The 25144-nt window shown below is 41.0% G+C and overlaps 1 protein-coding gene across 1 annotated transcript; it reads left to right on the forward strand.

Annotated features, from left to right (window-relative positions):
* The first annotated feature begins 17420 nt into the window (after window positions 1-17420).
* Window positions 17421-23582, forward strand: LOC149452286 (olfactory receptor 10A2-like). The gene is made up of 2 exons (XM_089689556.1): window positions 17421-17573; window positions 22608-23582. Exons 1-2 carry the CDS (start codon window positions 17421-17423, stop codon window positions 23580-23582), a joined length of 1128 nt encoding a protein of 375 aa, XP_089545682.1.
* Window positions 23583-25144: the final 1562 nt, after the last annotated feature.

Genomic DNA, 25144 nt, shown 5'->3' on the forward strand with positions numbered 1-25144 from the left:
TTGGCCAATAATTTAAAAACATTCCCCATAGAAGCTGTGAGAAAATATGAAGCTTCACCTCCAATAAAGGGCACATACAGTATATAAAGTTAACCCAAATATTCATAATATATATGTACTGCGTATATATATATATATATATATACACATACACACACATATATATACACGTATATATATATACACATACACACACACACACATACATATACACACACCTCTATATGATATAAGACCATATCAATTAAACAAACCTCTTCCTTCAAGGTGATTTCATAAAGTCCAATAATGCAATGGCTAAGCACACAGTGAAGTCCTTGTTGAATGTTAAACAAGATGTTGAATCCTTCTATTTAGAGTAAATCTCAGCAATTATTATGTTAATTTATATTATAAGTTTGTCCCAAATATGGTTCAACAGTCAAACAAGGAAGCCACCAGCTTGCTGGAATTGCCAGAAGACACCAAGAGCAGTTGAACTGTGTATCTTTCCATCTAATTGTGAGTTTGTTATGCTAGTGATGGAATCCTTATATAATAAAATTCACTGCCATTAAGTTGCCAGTCCAGGGAGCCATGAGCTAGATAGAGGTGCTGGAAGACTCCATAGGCAGTTAAACATAATGGAAAGAGAAGAGGAATTTTTCCAGCATGTGAGGCAAAATTGGATAAATACCTATTATGGAGATCATCAATATAATTTAAAAGTTCCAAATAATAGGTATCCAGTGATGAAACAAAATGATACTGTTTCATGGATGTATCAATAAGTGCCCCATTTGTATTTAGCAAAGTTGCTGCAATATTACCATAAAACATGGCCTGTGTGAGTCGATTTTTAACTGGAATAATTTTGCAAAAATTTAAAACAAAAAAATTGTGATCTCCAGCATTCAGTGTTGGCAAGCCAATAGAGGACATGTAAGATAATATTTGAGACTCTCATAAACCTGCCTTTACCACATACATGGACTAATTAATATCCCCTAATATGGTAAAAAAATAAAAGTACTTCTGTCATACTTGTCACCACCCAGAGTAACTAGAAATGAAGAACAGTGACACGAATTGGTGGGGGCTAGTAATACCATTTAGAAAATGCGTGTTAGTGACTTTAGTACAAATGAATGAAAAAAGTGTTTAATACAACTTCCGTGCTTTGCTGTGTTTGATCACAACACTGCCATTATTTTGCATTGATGGTGAATAAGACTGAAGAACTCTGTCACTTGTGATGACAGCCTGGAGCAAAACTGAAGCCTAGGCTGCCATTAGAAATCATAGATACCCATACAGCCCACCTAACAGGGCCCCCAGTACTGTACGCTCAGCCAACAGGGATACCTATATTTATCTAAACATACACTCAGAAGCAATAAAAAGTGGAGCCAATATTTGATGTGCCTCTCTATAAATGGCAAGATCTTCTGTAAGTACAGTATATGCCATCAGTACTCACCTCCCCCTGCCTCCTCTGCCCATTCTTTACATTGCCGGACACACAAGTAAGTTCCTTGCTCCTTCTGCTTTTACCCAACATTCTCTCATTGACTGGAGGGACTAGATTGTGTAGATGACCGCACTGGACTGGTAAACATTTTGGTAGGTTGATAGTGGATCTCTTTGTGATTGCTATGGTAAGGAACTCTCTTGGGGAGTTGGTCCCCCAAAAGTGAACAGTGATAGTGGATTCTGTTAAGATCCTGTGGCAGCTACCTTCCTGATACAACATTAAATGCCATTTCTGTTGGATTGACTTGAGTAAATATGGAGGAGTGCTAGGTAACAGCTGGTTATCTCGCCTGGTGATTTATCATAAAACTTTGAGTGACAAGGATTTGAACAAACGCATTTTGGGAAAATAGCCTCTCCTTTTTCAGGGCTGTTTGTACAATATTTGTAGAGTAGTCACACTCCGTTAGAGCATGATTGAAGATGAATAGATGTTGACAACTGAGCAGCAGTATTTCGGTGTGCTGTTAGCAGGATGCAGACCATCTGTCACCTGTTGCTCCCCCATACTTACTCAACTCATTGGCTGGAGGCCAAGTATCTTAAGTATCTCTATTGGCCGCTGCAGTCTCATATTGGAAGTATACAATGTAGAATTCCCTACTGCCTGCCACCATTACCTGCAGTATAACAAGACAGGCCAATGATAAGGGGGTACAGCCAGCCGTCCTGTACTCTCTGCCCCAATGAGGTCAGTATAGGAGAGCTGGCTGCACTCCTTTATGGCAGCACTGACTGCAGCAGTGAGATGTGTTCAGCTCATAAACATGTGTTTCTGATTGGCTTTTAGATTCAATGATTGACTGTTAGTGTGGGATGAGGGATTCTGGTAAAGCTAAAAATAGGCACAGAAAAGTCTACTGAATATCACCACAGTGTAAAAATATCACAAGAATTTTGGTATGAACTTCCACATGACTGTAGATATCCATATCCTATACTTGAAATAGTAACCAATAGAAACCCAGTGGTTACACTAGAAGAATATAGGAATCAGGAAGAATCAGGAAGCGAAGGTTGTGTGCACTCCGGTGGGAGCCATTCACATCTGCAGAGCGGCCGTTTCCACACGTGGCAACACTATCAAGTGGCGAGGGGCATTTGACCAGATCTGACCAGACCCATATAAGGATCCTTGATGTCCTGAGAGTATCTGCTTTAAATGCGCATTGGGATTGCGTATCTGGTGAGTGCGCAATCCTTACATATCTATCACCTCATCCACGGATCCAGCTATTGGATTTTTTGAAGATCATTTGGGATCTTTTCTTGATCACGCCATAGACTATATTTTGGTTTAGTGTCCAATCACCTATAGTCACCAATAGGTGACATTTTTATTTTTATTTGCACTTTAAAATTGTTTTATTATGTTGTTTTATTTTATTTGATTCTATTGGTTTTTGGCATAAAGATGTTTATATGTTTTAAACACAACATTTTAGCGCTGCACCCTGCTTTATTTTGATCACTTTGGAGGTTTATATGGTACCTTTTTTGGTATTCAGCTGCTGCTTTCAAATTCTATTCATTTATCATTTTACCTGAAGCGCTCACTTACCCTGTGAATTACTAGAAAAATATACTCAATGTTTAAGTTATGATGTAAACGTTTTCACTGAAGCAAAAAAAAAAAATAAAAAAAAAAACTTTATACACATTGGATTTTACTGGCTCTTATTCTCAGTTGTCAAATCTCAATGGGAAAATAATTATCTTTGTATTAAACAGATGATAATTGTGAACTGCATTTACTCTTATAGAGGATATATATATGAGTCTAAAGATTCTGATTTTCATACTTGGCATTTATCAGCAGACCATGCCTTAAGCCCAACCAACATTTTATTTAATAGAAAATGGAAAATAGCTCAGAAGTAAGTTTTAGAAGCTTTGACCTATACATATTTTGTAAAATATCTGTATCAGGCATAATTTACATTATTGCAATAGTGGTGAAAATTTGATTTGCACCTCTCCTAATTTTCACAGTATATGGAATCTAGTAGTTAAAAGCTTTTCCAGCTTTGTTGTTGGAGTTATTATTTAATCCTAAATTTACTTGGTAAATATGCTTGTCCACCAAGGTATATTTGCTAACAGCTGTTTGTGGTGGCACAATGACTAGCAGAACTTTCATTGCATGTAGAGACCCACTACATTTGAATCTATTTTTAATTTAAGTTGTATTTCTATTTGTATTTGTGTAAAAACAAGTACTGGAATATTAAATGCCTGCTAAAATGGTAAACAAAGGAACAAACATTGAAAAAGCCCTACTATCTGTTTGCAAGGATTACTTGTGACAAAATGAACTGATTTGCAAATAAAAATACACATAAACTAGGATTTCAAAGGTGGCTTGAAGATTTTTGCCAAGGTCTGAAGTCTACCAGTATGAAAGTGTATGGAAAAGAAAAAGAAAAAAAAATTACTTGTAAATTCGACTAAATTGGATATAAATACTTAAGCCAAAGTAAAAGTAGAAAATATTGTAGGAAATAAATCATTGGTTCTCATTATTATTACCCACAAAGACAAAAGTTAAAACACCATAGAGAAAATCCTACTAAATTAAAATCTACTAACCATCCTACAATACCCATATGCAGTTGCATATTTAAAGTCATTGGATAACTTGCAATAAAAAAGTATCTAAATCCTTGACTGATTTATTAATGTTTTGGCAGTCAGGGTAAATTTATCTGTCCAGTAAATCTGAGAGAATATCTGCTTCTAAATTTGCTACTTAACTCTCCTTCCAATGGATTAAGGCCTCATGCACACTGGGCATTCGCCCTGCTCTTCAGAATACCTTTCTCCTGGCAGGAGAAACGCAAAAAGTTGCCTAAAGCCGCATTTTTGTAAACATGTTTAGGAGAGTTAGATACATTTAGGCACGTCAAACGCTTGGATGTTAACTGATTTCATTGGCCAGAATAATCATTTATTCCAGCCATTGAAATGAATTAACACTCAAGCACCACGTTTAACTCTTAACTGATGACCTGTAAAGATTTTTTTAAGAAATGCCTAGAAAAAACTTTGTGTGCCAAAGTTTGCCACCATTTCACAGGCATGCACAATTTAAAAGCTTGACTTTCCTCAAAGTATTTATTTCCTCATAAAAAGCCAAAAATTGGGTAATAAATTATGTTTGTGTGTACTAAATTTAGTTTGTGTAAGTTGTCTTGTCAAAATGTATTTAAAAATGCAATTGATAAGCATGTGTGCTAATATAGGGTGAAATAAGAAATTGAAACTACTACCATTTTATTATCCAAGGTCTTTGCTTTCAGAAAATATATATTCTGTGGTTTAACTAATCTTCAGACCTAACATGTACATTTAAAATGTATGCAAGAATGAAAAACATGTCTCTGGTAGAAAACTGGTTAAAAGTGTTGCAGCAAACCAAATAACCATTTGTCCATGCAAGTTCAAGAACCTTATGTTATACAGACACTAAAGTTGAATTGTTTTCTTCTATATAAATCTATTTTGTTACAAGCCTACCTGTATTTTCAAAGCCTGTCTGCTTTTTTTCTAACCATTTTCATATAAAAACAAATTACATTTCTTGCATTTGTAAAATCCATGACATGTTGGGTATTTACTTACTCAGAAAAAGCCAACAAAAGTTGGATAGTAAATTGTGTTTGTGTGCACTAAACTTAATTTGTGTAGGTCTTGTCTTGTCAAAGTGTATTTTAAAAAATTCAATTAATAAACATGTGTGCTAATATAGGGTGAAATCCAACTGTTTGTACTGCATGTTCTATAATTTGTTACCAATTGATAAGCATTTGGCTAATGTGCCTCAAGTTCATTAAACTAAGTGACAGCTATGTGTTCTAGAAAGAAAGGTGGAAGTGCAAGAAGCAGTGACAGCAAATTACGTGTGTGCCCCTGATACCTCAAATACATTATATAGTCTTTTTATTTTTTTATGCTAGAAAAACGGTATATGCAAGGCTGGATGTACCATTAGGCACAGTAGGGGTGTATCTATTGGTAGCAGATTCAAAAGCAGTCACATTTTTCTGTACAGCAGGAGTCTCCAAACTTTTCAGTATGAGGGTCATAGCATACTGTATATTTTACAAATATTTGGGAGATGTAAATAAAATCTCCATTAGAGTCTCCCTGACATTAGAGCTCACTTCAGATCCTTACAAAAGTCCCTCATTACATCAAAATCGTCCTTACTTCAGAGTCCCCATCAGCATCCCCCCTTACATCACAGTTATCAGAGTCCCCTTTACATCAGGGTGCCCATCAGAGTCCCCTTACATAAGGGTTCTCTGCAGAGTCCCTGCTTACAGTGGTATCGGGCACTATGATGAAGCTGGTAACCAAAAGGCAGCCTCCACTTGTAGGCAGGGGTTAACTCTCTATTCTTGTAGACCCTTCCCCTGTGTCTTTAAGGGATGGGTCACTTGGCCAAATAAGTGTGGTTTCCCCGCAGGATAGAATAGAGACAGATGGAAAGCAGTAGTCTGATGCAACTGACATGTGAGGCTGAAAGGACATAGAGAACATTCCTCTGGGATAGGCCCCAAGATATTTTTAGAGCAGAGGACCAAGCTAAGAACTCGTATTAGGAACTACATCTGGAATGACTGAACATCGTTCCTCCCATTAATAATAAAATTTGCTGAAGGTTGTGGAAGCAGAGAAGATGATGTTGGCACTGTTAAGTGTTGTGATGCATTTGGTAAAGCATCCAAAAAAAGGCTAACCATGTGGGCAATCGTTTATTCATAGAAACCCCAAAGTGTTTATAAAAGTGGGCCTCAGGCCAGGTGTATGTGACTAACTAAGATGGCAGACTTCATAATTCAGGGATTGGCACCCTTTCTCTTCCTGCGTAGTAATATGGTGAGAGAGACCCTTGGCCAGCCTGATGTTGCTGGCAGCAAATCAGGGCCCCCCTTATGCACTGACCTAATTCCCAATAAGTGCAGATTGAGGATACACCACTGACCCTGGTTGTGGACCAGATAAAACCTTGTAGCTAAACTACAATTTGCCTTTAGTAAATTAGTTCAGTAGGGTTGATGTATTAAATATATAGAGCAAAATGAATGCATACTTAGCTTAACTTTACAAAGTGAATGTCATTAAATAATGCAAGGTTGTGTTTGCTTTGTGTGTCCAAACAAGTGCAATAAGAATTACAATAAAAATATTTTTTCATATATCTATATTGTACCGCGCTCCAAACACTCTAAATAAATAATAAATAAATATTGTGTATCACCGATAAATCAATAATAATCTATAACCTTGATGCTTAAATCCATAATTGCATAATACTTAAATCCATGATTGAAGTGAATCAAAAAATACTATTAATATTTATAAATCAGTGTATAAAAAACTGCGTGCATAAAAAACTAATGAAGACTGAAAAAAGAATGAAAAAATATAAAAAATGAAAAATATAAAAAATATAAAAAAAAAAAAAAAAAATATAAAAAATAAAATGCAATAAACTGGAAGAAAATATATATAGGTGAATAATAATTCAGTTCATACGAATTGAGATGGTGATGTGGTTCAATCTAATCTGCGTAGTAAGTCAATGTTCATAACATGAACCTCTCTCTCCTTCCTCCTCTCCTTTCTCCTCAGTACAGCTTTTCTCAATAAGGACTTTCTCCTCTAGCTGCTTGGCTTATTCAGGTTAGTAGACTCCTGTTATATTCTCCTGTTTTCCACTCCGGTTTTTTAACTTCACTTAAATGTCCACTTACTCAAAGGCCAGCAAAATACAGGCAAGTTCAAGAATGAGCAAGCATGAGTTGCTCATTCTTGAACTTGCCTGTATTTTGCTGGCCTTTGAGTAAGTGGACATTTAAGTGAAGTTAAAAAACCGGAGTGGAAAACAGGAGAATATAACAGGAGTCTACTAACCTGAATAAGCCAAGCAGCTAGAGGAGAAAGTCCTTATTGAGAAAAGCTGTACTGAGGAGAAAGGAGAGGAGGAAGGAGAGAGAGGTTCATGTTATGAACATTGACTTACTACGCAGATTAGATTGAACCACATCACCATCTCAATTTGTATGAACTGAATTATTATTCACCTATATATATTTTCTTCCAGTTTATTGCATTTTATTTTTTATATTTTTTTTTTTTTTTTTTTTTTTTAATATTTTTCATTTTTTATATTTTTTCATTCTTTTTTCAGTCTTCATTAGTTTTTTATGCACGCAGTTTTTTATACACTGATTTATAAATATTAATAGTATTTTTTGATTCACTTCAATCATGGATTTAAGTATTATGCAATTATGGATTTAAGCATCAAGGTTATAGATTATTATTGATTTATCGGTGATACACAATATTTATTTATTATTTATTTAGAGTGTTTGGAGCGCGGTACAATATAGATATATGAATTTAGCATCCACACACCTGGAGAGGGTGTAAAAAGTACCTGGCGATCTAAATATCTAATTAAGCACGTTAATTGATTTATTACTGGTTCACTTTATTCATTAGTTAATATTGCTTCACCAGTAAGAAAACTTCTAGTGGCTCACAAGTATTCAATTAATTTGCATTTTAATAAAAATATTTTTGCTACAGCATATGAAAAGTCGTGTTCTAGAGATACAGGTCAGAGAGGGGGCATATCCCCAATCTATGGGCTTTACCTTAACCCTCCCCATAAACTAAATTATATGGCAAAATGGGATAGGCACCTCTTGGTTGGTGTCAGGGATCCCGGCTCCGTCTGCCGCAATCGCGGCTCTGTCCCCCGCGCATGCGCATTGGCGGCAGATCACGCCGGGACACAGGAACTAGGTCCCGGCGAGCCGCGGCTGACAGGACGCCGCGCATGCGCAGTAGAAACCGCGGGCGCGCCTCAGGTGTCCAATGACAGCCGGGGGCGCGTCCTAGCCAGCCAATGACAGTGCAGGGCGCACTATTTAAAGATGCCCTGCACTGTCACAAATTGCCGCAAGGTCTATATGTGATCCTGAATACCTGCTCCTGCTGTGACCCTGTTTTTTGACCCTGACTACGCTGCCTGCCCCTGAGATTGACCCGGCTTTGTTCTGACTATTCTACCCGCTCCTGTGATTGACCCGGCTTTGTTCTGACTATTCTGCCTGCTCCTGCGTTTTGACTCGGCTTATCCCGACTGTTCCTACGGATTGATTTACCTGGCTGACCCTGCGTGTGACCCGACTACTCCTAGCCCGCCGATTCGGTACCCCGATTACCCCACGGGGCCACTATCCGTACCACCCTGCTGGGGCCGCCATCCTCTTCACAGCTGGCTCTCCTGGTACCTACATACATCCCCGGAGGCCTCCTCGGCCGCTGGTGGCCCGCTCAGAGGTCGTGACCTGGCCCGGGACTGTTTCAAGTCCATCCCCACCATCAGGGGCCCTGGTGAAAGCACAGCCCGGGCTTAGACTCCACGCTCTGGGTAGGTCTACCAGCTGGCAGACGGAGGGCTCCGCCTGGCGGATCATAACAGTACCTTGCGGCCATGACAGAGCCAGGAAGTGGACCGGCGTCCCTAGAGGATATTTGCCAGCACCTGGCAACTTTGACCCAGGCTTTCCAGAACTTCCACAGTCGCTGCGCCCGACTGGAAGACCGCATGGAGACATTAGCCCCCCAGACTCCCCCTGCTCAGAGTTCCCCGTCTGTGGAACCTCCCGATACCCCGGTATCCGGAGCGGTTGCCACACCCTTAGCTCCTGAGCCCCGCGTTCCCCTGCCGGAGCGGTTCCGTGGGGACCGGAGCCGCTTCCGAGCCTTTCGGAACGCTTGCACACTATATTTTGACTTGCAGCCTCGCACATTCTCCTCCGAGACCGTCAAGGTGGGGTTTCTAGTCTCTCTCCTTCAGGATGAGCCCCAGGATTGGGCCCACCGTCTGATGGAGAGGCGCGACCCCCATCTTGACTCCGTGACCGAGTTCTTTCAGGCCATGGCCGTTTTGTATGACGACCCTCAGCGGGCTGCTTCCGCAGAGGCTACCCTATACTCTCTGCGACAGGGCCGCCGGGCAGCGGAAGAATACGCGTCCGATTTTAGGCGTAGCATGGGAGACACCAGATGGAACGATGCGGCCTTATGTCACCAGTTCCGCATTGGACTGTCTGAGCCTCTCAAGGACGAACTCGCACGAGTAGGCCTACCTTACTCCCTGGAAAGATTGATTGAATTGGCCATTCAAATTGACCGTAGACTAAGGGAACGTCGACAGGAAAGGAGCGGCCAGGGTCAAAGGGTGGCATGGATTCCATCAAGAGATACAAATCCAGCCCCAGGGAACCATCCGCGAAACACGGACATGGGAGACAACTCGGAACCCATGCAACTGGGACTGGCCCGTTCCCACTTATCGGTCGAGGAACGCCAGAGGAGGCGCTCACTGAACCTATGTCTGTACTGCGGGGAAGCTGGTCACCAGGTGCGCTCCTGTCCTGCAAAAACGAGTAAGTCCACGCCCGTTTCTTGTTCCTTACCTGCAGGCAGGGATGATCAGTCTAGTTACCTGGCCATTCCTGTGTCTTTACAGCTCCCCGGAGGAATATTGTCGGTGACCGCGATCGTTGACTCAGGAGCCTGTAGCTGTTTTATTGATCTGACTTTTGCCCACCGGCAAAAAATCCCTCTCCAGACCAAAGAAAGGGGGTTCAACATTTTCTTGGCAGATGGGTCCAGTATAAAATCTGGGGTGGTGGACCAGGAGACACCACCCATTTTCACCACTATGGCAGACCATCACCAGGAGTTCCTCCGTTTGGACGCCATCGCCTCCCCCCTTTTTTCCAGTCATTCTGGGGCTCCCTTGGCTGAGGGCCCATAACCCCCAGATTGACTGGGAAAAGGGAACGATTCATTTTCGGTCACCCTATTGTTTGAGTCACTGCCACGTCACAGGACCCATGGTTCCCCGGTTCCTCCTGTGCTTGGACGGAGACACCAATCTATCCCAGGTGATTCCTCCGGCCTATCATGACTTCTTGGACGTCTTTAGTAAGCGGGGAGCTGACGTTCTACCTCCACACCGTCCCTACGACTGCCCCTTTGACCTCCTACCCGGGTCGGAAATCTCTTTCGGCCGTATCTTCCCCTTGTCCGAAATGGAATCGGGGGTGCTGAGGGAATATATCGACGAAAACCTTCGGAAGGGCTTTATTCGTCCTTCCACATCCCCAGCCGGGGCCGGGTTGTTCTTTGTAGAGAAGAAGGACAAATCGTTACGGCCCTGCATAGACTATCGTGACCTAAATAAAATTACGGTAAAGAATCGTTATCCCTTACCCCTAGTCCCCGAGCTCCTCCAGAGACTGAGATCAGCAATGATATTCACTAAATTAGACCTGCGGGGGGCCTATAACCTTGTTCGTATCAGGGAGGGGGATGAGTGGAAAACGGCGTTCCGTACAAGATTCGGTCACTACGAATATTTGGTGATGCCGTTCGGGCTCTGTAATGCCCCGGCGACTTTTCAGCATTTTATCAATGATGTTTTTCGCGATTTTCTTGATATTTTCGTGGTAGTTTACTTGGATGACATCCTAATTTTTTCCCCCTCACTGGAGGTTCATCGGGGTCACGTGTCACGGGTCTTAGAACGGTTGCGCCAACACGGGCTATACGCTAAGGCTGAAAAGTGCTGTTTTGAACAGCACGAGATCACATTCTTGGGACTGGTTCTCTCTTCCGCGGGGGTCGCGATGGATCCCCAGAAGGTCACGGCGATCTTAGATTGGCCAATACCCGCCGACAAAAAGGGGGTACAGCGCTTCATCGGCTTTGCTAACTTTTACAGAAAATTTGTTAGGAACTTCTCCGGCCTGGTCTCCCCGATCACGCAACTGACGAAACAAGGGGTCCGCTTTAAGTGGACCTCCGAAGCTCAGTCGGCCTTCGATAAGCTCAAGAGACTGTTCACCTCTGCTCCCATTCTCTGCCATCCGGATTCTTCGCTCCCATATGTGTTGGAAGTAGATGCCTCCGAAAACGCGGTAGGAGCGGTTCTGTCCCAAAGGAATGGTACCAAGGAACTACTGCACCCTGTGGCGTTCTTCTCCAGGAAGCTGACACCAGCGGTGCGCAACTATGACATTGGAGATCGGGAGCTCCTGGCCATTAAAACCGCTCTGGAAGAATGGAGGTATTTACTGGAAGGGGCCACTCACCCAATCCTAATATTTACAGATCACAAAAACCTTGAATATTTAAGGACGGCAAAACGACTGAGACCACGCCAAGCGAGATGGGCTCTTTTCTTTTCTCGATTCTCATTCCATATAACGTACCGACCCGGTACTAAGAATACCAAACCAGACGCCCTGTCCCGCATGTTTGAGGACCCCGACGACGCTGCGGTACCAGACACCATCCTGCCTTCTGGAAGCTTCCTCGCGCTACAAACGGAACTGCGCTCCCGGCTTCTTGATGCTTCGGTAAGACTACCCGTTCCATCTGGGTCACCCCTCCAGAGCCACGGTGGCCTGTTTTGGAAGGAAGACCGAATCATGGTCCCAGAAGAGGTGCGAACCTTGGTCCTAGGGCATTGCCACGACCATCCAATGGCAGGTCACTTCGGGGTGACGAAGACTCTAGAACTGCTACGGCGCTCGTTCTGGTGGCCGGACATGATCAAGGATTGTGAGCGTTACGTCCGGACGTGTCCCACCTGTCAAAGGAACAAACCCTCCAGGAGTAGGGCATGGGGATTGTTACGTCCATTACCTATACCCAAGCGGGCCTGGCAAATGATAGCCATGGATTTTGTGGTCGAACTCCCACCATCCCAAGGCCACACAGCGATAATGGTGATCGTCGACCGCTTCCCGAAGATGGCGCATTTCGTGCCCCTGGAGAAGACCCCATCGGCACCGGAAACGGCACGGATCTTCATTCGGGAAGTGGTAAGGCTTCATGGAGTCCCCGAAGACATTGTGTCGGATCGGGGGGTGCAATTCACCTCCAGGTTCTGGAACGCTCTATGTAAAGCGCTGGGAATCAAGCTGTCGCTCTCATCCGCCTACCACCCGCAGACCAACGGTCAAACCGAGAGGACCAACCAAACGCTGGAACAGTATTTACGATGCTACACCTCCTATCTCCAGGATGACTGGCTGACGTTGTTGCCTTCTGCGGAGTTCTCATACAACAACTCAAGTCACTCAGCTACGGGTCAATCGCCATTCTTTTCTAATTACGGGTATCACCCCACATTCCTCCCTGATCTAATGCCTGAAAATCTGGTACCGGCGTCGCAAGACATCTTGAACTTCTTTTCCGTCAACAACAAGACTATTCAGGAAGCCATCGCTAAGGCCCAGGAGGACAGTAAGAAGGCTTTCAACAGAAAGAGAAGAGGAGATTTACTGCTTCAACCAGGAGATCTGGTTTGGCTGGCAACAGCCAACTTGAAGATGCTGTGCCCCTCAAAGAAGCTGGGACCCAAGTACATTGGCCCATTTCCTGTTAAACGAATGGTCAACGAGGTGGCCTACGAACTCGAGCTTCCGCAGACTTTCAAAATACATCCTGTGTTTCATGTATCTCTCCTGAAGCCGTCCAGACCGGATCCCTTCCCAGACCGAGAATCCAGACCTCCCGAGGCAATCGCCATAGGTGACCAGGAGGAATTTGAGGTAGAGACTATCCTCAGTTGCCGAAGGAGGGGGGGCCAGACTCAGTTCCTGATAAAATGGAAGGGTTATGGTCCTGAGGAGAACTCCTGGGAACCCGCCCAGGACGTTCACGCGCCCAGGCTCATCCGGGAGTTTTGTCGTGCTCACCCGCGGTGGAGAGATCAGTGGGGCTCCCGGAGGGTGCCCGTTGGGGGGGGCAATGTCAGGGATCCCGGCTCCGTCTGCCGCAATCGCGGCTCTGTCCCCCGCGCATGCGCATTGGCGGCAGATCACGCCGGGACACAGGAACTAGGTCCCGGCGAGCCGCGGCTGACAGGACGCCGCGCATGCGCAGTAGAAACCGCGGGCGCGCCTCAGGTGTCCAATGACAGCCGGGGGCGCGTCCTAGCCAGCCAATGACAGTGCAGGGCGCACTATTTAAAGATGCCCTGCACTGTCACAAATTGCCGCAAGGTCTATATGTGATCCTGAATACCTGCTCCTGCTGTGACCCTGTTTTTTGACCCTGACTACGCTGCCTGCCCCTGAGATTGACCCGGCTTTGTTCTGACTATTCTACCCGCTCCTGTGATTGACCCGGCTTTGTTCTGACTATTCTGCCTGCTCCTGCGTTTTGACTCGGCTTATCCCGACTGTTCCTACGGATTGATTTACCTGGCTGACCCTGCGTGTGACCCGACTACTCCTAGCCCGCCGATTCGGTACCCCGCTTACCCCACGGGGCCACTATCCGTACCACCCTGCTGGGGCCGCCATCCTCTTCACAGCTGGCTCTCCTGGTACCTACATACATCCCCGGAGGCCTCCTCGGCCGCTGGTGGCCCGCTCAGAGGTCGTGACCTGGCCCGGGACTGTTTCATGTCCATCCCCACCATCAGGGGCCCTGGTGAAAGCACAGCCCGGGCTTAGACTCCACGCTCTGGGTAGGTCTACCAGCTGGCAGACGGAGGGCTCCGCCTGGCGGATCCTAACAGTTGGCTTATAGCCAACCCAGTGGCACATCTATTATCCATCTTCTTCGTGACATCCTAAATGTGTTGTTGATAGAAGACAGCTTCGAACTAGCCTAGTTGTGCTTGGTTCCTTCCCACCTTGCAAAGTTGTATCCAGGAACCTCCCCACTATGTTTTCAAGGGTCTGCCTTGCAAGGCACTATGTGCCATATTTGGTGGAACTGTCCCCAGATCAGGGAATATTGGAATAGAAACTTCTCTATGCTCCGGCAGGAGTACTGGAGTGCAAATTTCACAACAACCTCAAATAGCTTTGCTTAATTAACCAATTAAGGACATTCTGGTGACCAAAATCACCGTTGCTAGCAATTGGAAAAAACTCTCTATCTTCCTAGCACAGGCAAAGCAGAAAATTTTGTGGATAATGCTTCATGAAAAAATTGCTGAGATAATCAATGATACCATAAACAATTCGATAAAACGTGGGACCCATGGGCTCAAGGCATCCTGTGAAGTTCAGGAGTATATCACCTTGGATCAAGTGCAAGTCATTTGCCTTAAACATAAACATCTTTATTTTAGTTTAAAGCAAACAAAACGCAAATGACTTAACTTTAGAAAACACAACACAAAAGTCTGCTTGTCTTCTGCACAAACAAAATATAAGACATGCAAAGTTCCTGTAAGGGCATTATCCCAAAGTAAGCAATGTCCAACTTCAGTTGTTTGGTAGCTTCCAGCACGCATGCAGCACTCAGACCCGTGTCTTCTCCCAAAGTCCTACACCCAGCATTAGGAGCCTCCTGTGTTATGTGCTGCTTCCTGGAGGCTACTTAACCCTATTGGAGTCCCTGTAATCAGGGGGTGGAAGTTCTTTCCCAACTGAATATGACTCTGAACCTCCAAAATTCTGGGTCCCAAGTAAGCAATTACTAATGCAGAAAGAACGGCAAGTCACTGTGTGGGTGAGACCCCTGAGTACACCAAACATTTCCCTTAAAGGGACCACAACCAAAATATAGGTGATACATAGTACCCACCCAGGATCAATCATCTGCATCCTGTACAGTTCACATCTAATTGCATCCTCAGAATAATGTAGACTCCAATCCAGGTAAAAATCTCCAGGTCTTATCTTATTTTCCGTCTCTGTTTCCTGGTTTTCCTCCTTTTTTTACAGTACATGGGTAATATATGCCTACACTTTACAGTTATCATTATTGCTAGATATTGGTGCAGTACATGTGTAGCTATTTTGATATCCTTTGTGTATATTTGGCAATTATATATGCTACCATGGAATACCTTTGTTGTCCAAGATTGAAATGTCTGTGACTACCTACTCCACTAGTTCAGTTATTCTCTTCTGTCCACACTGTCCATTCTGTCCATGCCTGTATTTATTTTCTCAAATACTTGCATGAAAGAATATTAAAAGTAACAATATTTTTTGCTAGCATTTGATTGGAGAATTAAAGTAATTGCAGCTTTACTTTTTCACCAAACACTGGGAACATTTCCACCAAGTCCACTGGATTGATTTGCAAAATGAGTAGAGGTTGTTCACTTCATTTAGAGATAAATATGTCATAGGTCAGGATTCCCAGGTAGAAGAAAATAAGTTTCTCCCACTGTTTTCATCATTTTTCTTCACCCTCTTCAAGCACATTTTCATCCCCAGAAAGGTTACAGAATGTTCAGAAATTTGAAAAATTTTGGCCAGCACCCCCCATGTAAACAAAAAAAAAATCATCGTAAAGGAAAATTGTACTTTCAAACATTCTAAAAATTATATTTATCCTTTGCCCCCCCCCCCCCCAACATTTTATGTGGCTTATGAATATGGGTTGCACCTTTCCAATATCCTTTCCTTTGAAGCCAGACTAGACTTGTCCATGGTCTGTTCATCAACACCTGTCAAATCTTTATAGTCCATGAAATGTAACAACTATAATGCTGGATGATAAAGTAGACAAAGGGTGGTCTTCTGGGTATTAAAGTGGAACTACACTGCATATAAACACCACAAACCAAAAATGTTATTTAATTATTTTCTAATATTCAGAGCAAACTCACCCTTTCATCCATGTCTCCATGCTTTAATTTTACATTTGAAATCACTTTGAAATGCACTCCCCTAACATTTCTGACCTTGGCCATCATAAGTAAGGACAGATGATTCATGTAGCATTTACTTCCTGGAATCAATCTGTCCTTAGCTTAGGCATGCATGCAGGAGGAAGTGCTTAGCTAGGAAAGCTCCTTCCCTCCTGAAGGGTCCTGGGATGTATGACATCATTTGCCTAGGTCTGCAAACCAGGACGTAACTGAAGAAATATTTACTTGTTTTACCCTTTTTTTACATAACACATTTTCCTATCTATTTACTGATGCTTAAATGAATTAAAATAGTCAATGTTGGAGAGAGTGAACAAATCACAGCCATTGTCATGAGCTAAACACCTATATTTTTTATGTCTTTTTTCGCATCTCAAATAATGGCATCAATGGCTTGCAGTGGCACAGGTAGAAGGAAACCAAAAACAAAACACCAGCTTTGTTGAAGTTTCTACAAAAATCTATTTTATTTCTTTACAGTAAACACGGGATACAAACCATACAGATGCTAACATGTTTCAACCAATCCTGGCCTAAGTTGTAGCAAAGTATAGATGGATGCTTCTAGCCTTATAAAGGAAGCGCAAGGATAATGGTAATCACTGAACCTGTTTACCAACATGATTCCAAAATCACACATATATAAAAACTTCAACACTTACTGTATAAAAACTGCTTACCATACACAATATTCAGGCAATATTGTATTTGAACAAAAGAAAAAAGAAAATGCATTTTTACTTTCAAAAGGAAGAGTGGGGCTTTAAAAGGTACAAATGATCATAAAACCTTTGTTGATAAAAAATAAAACGTTATTAACAATGTTTAAAACAACTTTTCATACACGAGATAATGAATAACAACCCTATACATCAATGGTTATCAGCATCATGTAAGTTCCAGCTATCAGAGAATCTTCAGACATCACTTCCAGTGCAACCGCCGTCAGTCTCAAAGACAGGACTGGGCTGACAGCGGTCACACCAGAAGTGATATCCGAAGCACCAGAAGTGACGTCAGTTGTCACCTGCTAGTCCCATAAGTGTTGTGGTTGGCAATTATGGCCACATTTGGGCAGGGATCCTATTGGGGAAGGCAGGTGGGGGAGACTCAGGGAGGCAACTTCCACACAGGATGGGCCCCCTTATTGCCCAGCTGTTACACATATAGAATAAGAATACTATCAATGGCATTGGTCACGAGTGATCATCTGATCCTAAATGTCGTCTTTATTAAGCTAGCTTCTTGTAATACAGACAGTGCTATCTTTGCTATGGGTCTGTTTGGTGCTATCAAGGCAATTCTAGAAGCCCTGAAGTTGGTTATCCATCTGCAACAGGTAGAGAGTGTAGATGCTAGTCGCTCACTTTTTTTTTTATACTAATACTTTGAAATGTATGATTTAGTCCAATATGTTATACTTATATATACTATTATTAATTTTTGGTAGGTTATCAGTTTCAGCCTCAATTTTATGAGAAGGTGGCTGGGTCATTCTCCCTTGCACTTTATCATATTCCACCCCGAGGGCCTCTCTCTTGGGGACATACATTCATCTAGTAGTGTTTAGATTTCATCTTTGGGTATATAAAAGTAGGCATTTTTATAAACATGATTGACTAGTTGTTTTTATAATTGATGATGTTACTTGGTATTGCTACCTATGTATATTTATATTTCAGAATACACTGCTTTTCCTCTTGATGAACACTCTGTATGAGTTGAAAAGCGTTGAGGTTCCAAGGTGCCATCTGAAGATTCTCTGATAGATGAACTTATATGATACAGATGACCATTGATGTATAGGGTTGCAATTCCTTGTCTCACGTATGGTGACTTCTTTCAAACAATGTTAATAAAGGTAATTATTTTTTAGTAAACTTTTTATGATGATTAGTACCTTTAAAGTCCCACCCTTCTTTTTTTCTTGATTAATCTATGCCTATAGGGATGTGATATCATATATATTACCAATTAGGGCTCAGCATCAAATTTATTGTTCTAAGGAATAAAAGTCCAGTGATAAAGGTAAGTGACCACAATCCCTAAATCAAAAGTCCAGTGATCTAAGAAAACTTTCTAAAAAATAAACTTCAGTGCTTCAAATAATTCGAATAGCAAAACGAATTTCCACAGCTCCTAGGAACTCACAGCCTTGTGTACAGCAAGATGACAGCCTCCATAACGAACAAACTTTCTTCACTAGTCAAAAAATGGCCGCCTGGAACGCATCCCTCAGCGTGCGTTCCACTCACCGGAAATGACGTCGGACGTTCGGGGGACCAACCGGAAGTACGTCAACGCGTTTCGCCCCACCCACAGGGCGTTCTCAAGACCTGTCATCTTGCTGTGAGTTCCTAGCAGCCGTGGAAATTAATTTTGCTATTCAAAAATTTGTTTGATGTTCTTAAATAAATGCTGGTTTTTATCCTATGAAATGTGAGTGGTTTGGCTTGAATTAATTAAAAAAGGGGTATAACAGTATTACACTATTAGTTTTTTTCTCCTTTTTGGAACTTGGTGATTTGGCGAGGAGACAAGTGGAGAAATACCCATAGATCTGAGGTGGAAAATAGAGGAGTCCTCAAAGGGGGTCCAGGAGCCCTAAATAATCCTGAAAGGTGTTTTACTCACCATTATCTGGTGAGTGCGGTTTATGTTGGTTTCGGCACTGGTGGATGGTGGAAGAATTATTTGAAGCACTGAAGTTTATTTTTTAGAAAGTTTTCTTAGATCACTGGACTTTTGATTTAGGGATTGTGGTCACTTACCTTTATCGCTGGACTTTAAAGATTATTTATAAAATAATAATTTTATATTCACTTATTATTTAACATTTGTGTTTTGCGCTGGTTTATATTGGAATATTTGTTTTGGTTTATATACCTATGCACAGCAGCATTTCACTTATAATTGTTTGTTAATAGATTGGTCCTGGGCGCTGTGTGTTTTTTTTATTTAAATCTTACACTTAAAGTATGTGTTAACACAATCATTCAAATTTCAAACAATCTTTTAACCTGTAAGAAAAAAAACCTGCAAAGGTAATTTTTACAATATGCAAATCTGTCGTTTTTATTGCAATAATGTCTGCATGAAAGTCCACATTGCATTTCTCAGAAATAGTTTCCTGATGATGACAACAGTAAGAATGCTCTGTTCTTGTCTCCTAGTTGTGCTCTTGCATTGTCTCCCTATCTTATGGGCTTCCGATGGAGGCTTCAACATGTTCTACATAGGCATAGTTCGATGTGGAGTGCATGCATGTAGACAGTAAGTGAATGCATAGAGGCTGCAAGAGATGAACAATAATGAGATGTAGCAAAGGCTGAAAAAAGTGTAAAAAAAAATTATAGTAAAAATAAAAAGTAGCTTTCTTATTAAATGTAGTACTTAAGCATATTACATGCTGTTCAGTTAAGATTTAAATTTGCTTTAGGCTTCTCTTAGGATTAAAAGAGGAAGAAGAGTTTAAAATTCGTAAAAAAAAAGGTAAAATAGCATAAAAGTGTGTATTAACACCATACAGCAATTCTTTACTCCTTCTAGCCAAGTTCTTCAACAGGAAAATTCTTATTCTGGAACCCAGCTCCATCTTCACATTTTTATTAAATAGTTTTAAAGACCACTGCAACCCCCTCAAAAAATTACCATTTGCAAATGAAGATACATTGTGAAAGGGGGAATACAGCCAGTCTGTAGCAAAATAGTAAGCACTATAGTGGTGATGTGCTGAAAAGTTAACACAAAATGCTTTGAAAACACTTGAGGTGATTATAGCTGTATTAGTGCATTTGGAGCAAAAAATAGTATTGTCTGCTTTACTTTTTTTAATTTGCACCAATATGAGCTACTTAAAATTTCAGGAAACACTTTCTGGGTGTTCCATTCTTCTTGGTCCAAGCAGTTTTCTACTGCTTGAGTACTGTTTGTACTGAGAACATTCAAACACCCTGAAAAATTGTCCAGAAAATGTCCATGATACTTTTTTTATATGCGCTAACATTTACAGTACTCAGTTTTCTTGGTGATTACCCCAAAATAATTAGAAGAGGAGTTCTAAAAGTCTGTAAGGGTGTGTCTGGAAATGGTTCTACCCCCACTGATCTATCTTTCCTGTGGAATGGTATGATGGCTGAGAATGGTTGAAGACAACAGCAAGCAGGCTATATTTCCTGGATGGATGATAGCTGTGGCAAAGTGGAACAATCAAGAAATGTATTGGCTAATGCTTGTGGACAGATATGGCAAATAAGAAACGGTCTTAATTGCAGAAGTGGTGGGCACATTAGATGTAGGCATAGGAGAATAAGATCCAATGGTGGACTCAGAGTTGAAGGGACTTTATCTGATGGAAAACATGAGGTGGCATGTACAATGTAGGTTTTGATTCATTCTTTAGCAGGCAAAAGGCAGTAAGCATGGAAGCCAATAATGTATTACAAGGTCCAGACACTGCAGCATATACAGTATCTGAGGGCACAGTACAGGACCTTTGTCAGACAGTGTTTGGCAGCAAAAGGCTTTTTCTTTGTGCCAGTGCTCTGGACTTCAAATACATTGTAACATGTGTATTTCCACTTTTGCAGCCAGGTTGGTATAACACCTACTTTAGATTTGTTACATGTATCCATTTGATAGCATAACTTAAAAAACTCTAAAAAAAAATATTTAACATGGCAGCTTGCCTTTTTTTAGATGTTCTTTTCTAGACTCTCTTGTAAGGAAAAGTGCTCCAGTATGTAGTTCTCTTTGTTTTTGAGAGGGTTTGTTAGCTGTGTTTATCATAATTATCCCTGTAACTAGATTTGAACACTGTCTATCCTAACAAAGAGTTTAGAGACTAGGCATGTTAATAAGGACAGACTTAGGACAGACTCATTATGACATTGTTCAAAAAAACTTTGCAGTCAGCAGGGGTAGGAAATATCTTTTACATTTTATTAGGAATACTATGTGAATGGGAAAACATAGCAAACATATATTGAGATCTACTCAAATTTAACTGCAAAAGTGAAAATACACTTTAAGATTCATTACTTCAGAATAGTTGTATAAAAAGCTAACCTGAAATGTGTACTCAAAATTTTTGCTTATTTTCTGTTACATGGTAAATGTCTTCAGTGGAGACAGACTTGGAGGTAAAATTGGAACAGAGGTATAGGTGGACTTGGAGGTACAATTGGAACAGAGGTATAGGTGGAGGATGACACTTTGGAATGGAACAGTCCATGTAGTTATTACACAAACAGCATTACTATCTTAGCTTTACAATAACTAATCTTACCTTCCAAGTCTTTTTACCCATTCATCATTCCTTTTCACCAATCCATTACTCCAGCATGCTCACCCCCATACTTTCTTATCACCGACCATTCATTTATCCATCCACCCCTTTTCCTTTCATTCTTTAAACACATATCCATCAACCTCCCCATCTAGCCATCCACACAATCCTCTCTCCATCTATCCACCAGTCCACCTATCCATCCAACTTTCAATTACTTCCATGAAACTATAGACCTGACAATGAATACTTGTATCTGTGTATAATGTTCCCCATTTACAAAGGAACACACTCTAGGGACATCGCTTTCAAGGATCATACCATTTATGCACAGCCTAATGCAAACATGTCATCATAATTTATTTTTTTTAGGTCACCTTATTATTTATTTCAGGTACTTATATAGCGCCGTCAATTTACGCAGTGCTCTACATATATATTGTACATTCACATCAGTCCCTAACCCTCAAGGGGTGTACAATCTAAGGTCCCTAACTCACATTCATACATACACATACTAGGGCCAATTTAGAGAGGAGTCAATTAACCTACCAGCTTGTCTTTGGAGTGTGGGAGGAAACCGGAGTACCCGGAGGAAACCCACGCAGGCACAGGGAGAACATGCAAACTCCAGGCAGGTGATGCAGTGGTTGGGATTCGAACCAATGACCCTAGCACTGCCAGGTGGAAGTGCTAACTATTTAGCCACTGTGCTGCCCAGGTCATCTTGCAAGCAAAGATACCACTTAGGTATCCATGTCCCACAACTCCGATGTGGGTTCAGGATCCTAGTGCACAGGCAGGAGACCAGTGTAAAAGTGTCCTAGATTCACAAATGTTCATAGTGGATATGACATGCCACCTACTCTGTTCTTGTGAGCAAGCCTGGTAACATGTGTATAGGGAGTGTGGTCTGTTGAGAAAAGATAATATGTATGTTGATATTTCATGTTTTATGGAATAAAGCCCTAAAGAATTCATGATGGAGTGCAACTCTAATCTTGTTTACAAATAATATTAATATAAAGTGACAAATGTGAACAATGCTTGTACAAAATAATGTATTTCTTTATTATTTATTTGCAGGGCCCACTCTTCTATTACATAAATAATATCAATAAGACTTTGGTAACAGAATTCATTCTTATAGCTTTTTCCAGCTTAAAGCAATTCCAAACTTTACTCTTCATTTTTATTCTATTGGCATACATTGTTTGCATTTTAGGGAACTGTGTCATACTGATATTAGTAAAAAATGAATATACACTTCATACACCTATGTATTTTTTTATTAGTACTTTTGCTTTCTTGGAAATTATATTTGTATCAGTCACCATCCCAAAACTTCTAGCTAATTTGCTGGAAACTAGTAGAAAGATATCATTTGAGGGATGTTTTGCACAATTGTATGCTTTTAATTCTCTTGGAGTCACAGAATGTTATCTTCTTGCTGCCATGGCATTTGATCGGGATTTAGCCATTAATAATCCTTTGCACTATACAGTTATTATGAATAAATCACAATGTGTTAAATTTGCAGTTGCTCCTTGGATTATTGGAATTATCATAGCTTTCATACCTACAATATTCACAGCTCAGTTGGAATTCTGTGGTCCTAATGAGGTTAATCATTTCTTCTGTGACTTGGCTCCATTGCAGAATTTGGCTTGTTCTAACCCCTTTATCAGTAATGTAGTTACAAGTACAGCTGCAGTGTTTGCAACAGTGATCCCGTTTGTGCTTATTTTGGGGTTTTATGTTCATATAATTAAAGCTATTTTGAAAATTAAGAGTTCAGAAGGAAAACAAAAAGCCTTCTCAACCTGTTCATCCCATCTTACTGTAGCCAGCTTGTGCTATTGTACTGCTATTGTTGTATATGTTAGACCCAAGGGTAGTCATTATGACAAATTCCTTGCTCTTATGTATACTGCCTTCACTCCATTTTTAAACCCATTTATATACACATTAAGGAATAATGATGTAAAGACAGCTTTGAGGAAATCAAAACTATTAAGAATTCTTGGTAAAATCTGGAGTGACCATAAGTGTTTGATTTAAAAAATATACAAGTAACTGTACATGACTTTGGGCATCAAGCCTCAGCTAAAGTTTTGTTTAGTTTTGCCCTTTTATCATAGACAGATGTCAACTAGGGATGGAGATCACAGCTACCATGGTTTCAAGGCAAATTTGGCATGTTCAAGATTCCTGTTCTCAGCAAATCTATGTGCAGGTTCACTTGGGAGCATTTTTTAAACTATAGTGGACCGCATGGCCTTTGAACTATGACCAGAAATCTTAAAAGGATTAGAAAGGAAGGCTTTGGTTAACCCAGCCTTATCACTATAGTTGTAGTCTGTAGTTTCAGTAAATTTTAAACTGTTGCAGGGAAGGCTGAAAAACTAAAAAAAGATATTAGGGTCAGTGAGGAAATTGATAGCTCTTTGGGCAATCAACCCAAAGTACAATCAGATTTAAATTCTACCCTTTTCTCTATCATTATGATTTCTTTGTATTCCAGTTTATTTTGGGGCTGTTTTTAGGTACATTTTCACTTTTAACTGCTGTCCTGGCAATAGATTTTTCTCTTTAAAACTTTTCTTTAAAAAGAAGTGTACTTTTATTTAAGGGTTATAATTTTTCATTGCTTTTGTTTTTTATTTCGTGTTGATGATGCTTTTTTTAAGTTCTCATAGTGGAGTATTCATTTGGTCCTATTTGTTCATAGAGCTGTTTTTTGTTCACAGCACACTGCTGCATCATACGAAATGCAAAAAATGCTAACAGCATGTAAACAACCTCGTGGTATATCCCTCACATTTATCATACCCCCCTATTCCCAAAGAAAATAAAAATAAGTCATAAATCAGCTAGATGTACGATTCCTAATTGAAGCTGTTCTACTGCTGGCCAATTTTACACTCCTGAATTCTTTGCAGTATCTTGTTGCAAAGCCACTGCTTGTGCCCCTTGGCTCTAGTAAGTTAGGCCTGGTCTTGCTTTTAAAAATTGTCCTGCTGTTGCCCAACTTTCCTCTAGTATATTGTGGCCTATTCTCCCTCATTAAAAATGTGAACTACTGGCCAATTATAAGGTGATGGTCATGGTGTGTCTCTTACCATTTGAGGAACATGCCTTACTCCTAAAGCTACCTGAAAAAAAAAAACTTAACAAAACCCCCAGAAATGATTTATATTGGGATGATACCGTTCTATATAAACCAAGCTAACTGTAAAATAAAACAAACTAAAATATAAATTCCACAGACAAATATAGTTGCCAATAGTTGTCACAGGAACAAGAGGTAGGGTAAACCTTCTAATAGGGACACTTATTCTAATGACCACTGCGTGAATTTTTTCCTTTGTAGAGATCTTCCTGCATCTCCAAAATAGGAAGTGAAGGGAAACTTCCTCAACAAGACATAGGCAGCAAAAACAAAACTATAGAAATCCTTCCTCATATCCTAAACAAAAAAAAAGAAAAAAAAGATTTTTGCCAATTTAAATTCATAACAACTTTTCTTAACCACTTGCCCTCCAGAAGATTTACCCCCCTTAATGACCTGACCATTTTTTGCTAATTGGCACTGCTCTATTTCAACTGGTAATTGTGCAATC

Source organism: Staurois parvus, unplaced genomic scaffold (genome assembly GCF_062004578.1).
Source record: "Staurois parvus isolate SC_StPar_1 unplaced genomic scaffold, SC_StPar_1.0 ptg000486l, whole genome shotgun sequence".
Lineage (NCBI taxonomy): Eukaryota > Metazoa > Chordata > Amphibia > Anura > Ranidae > Staurois > Staurois parvus.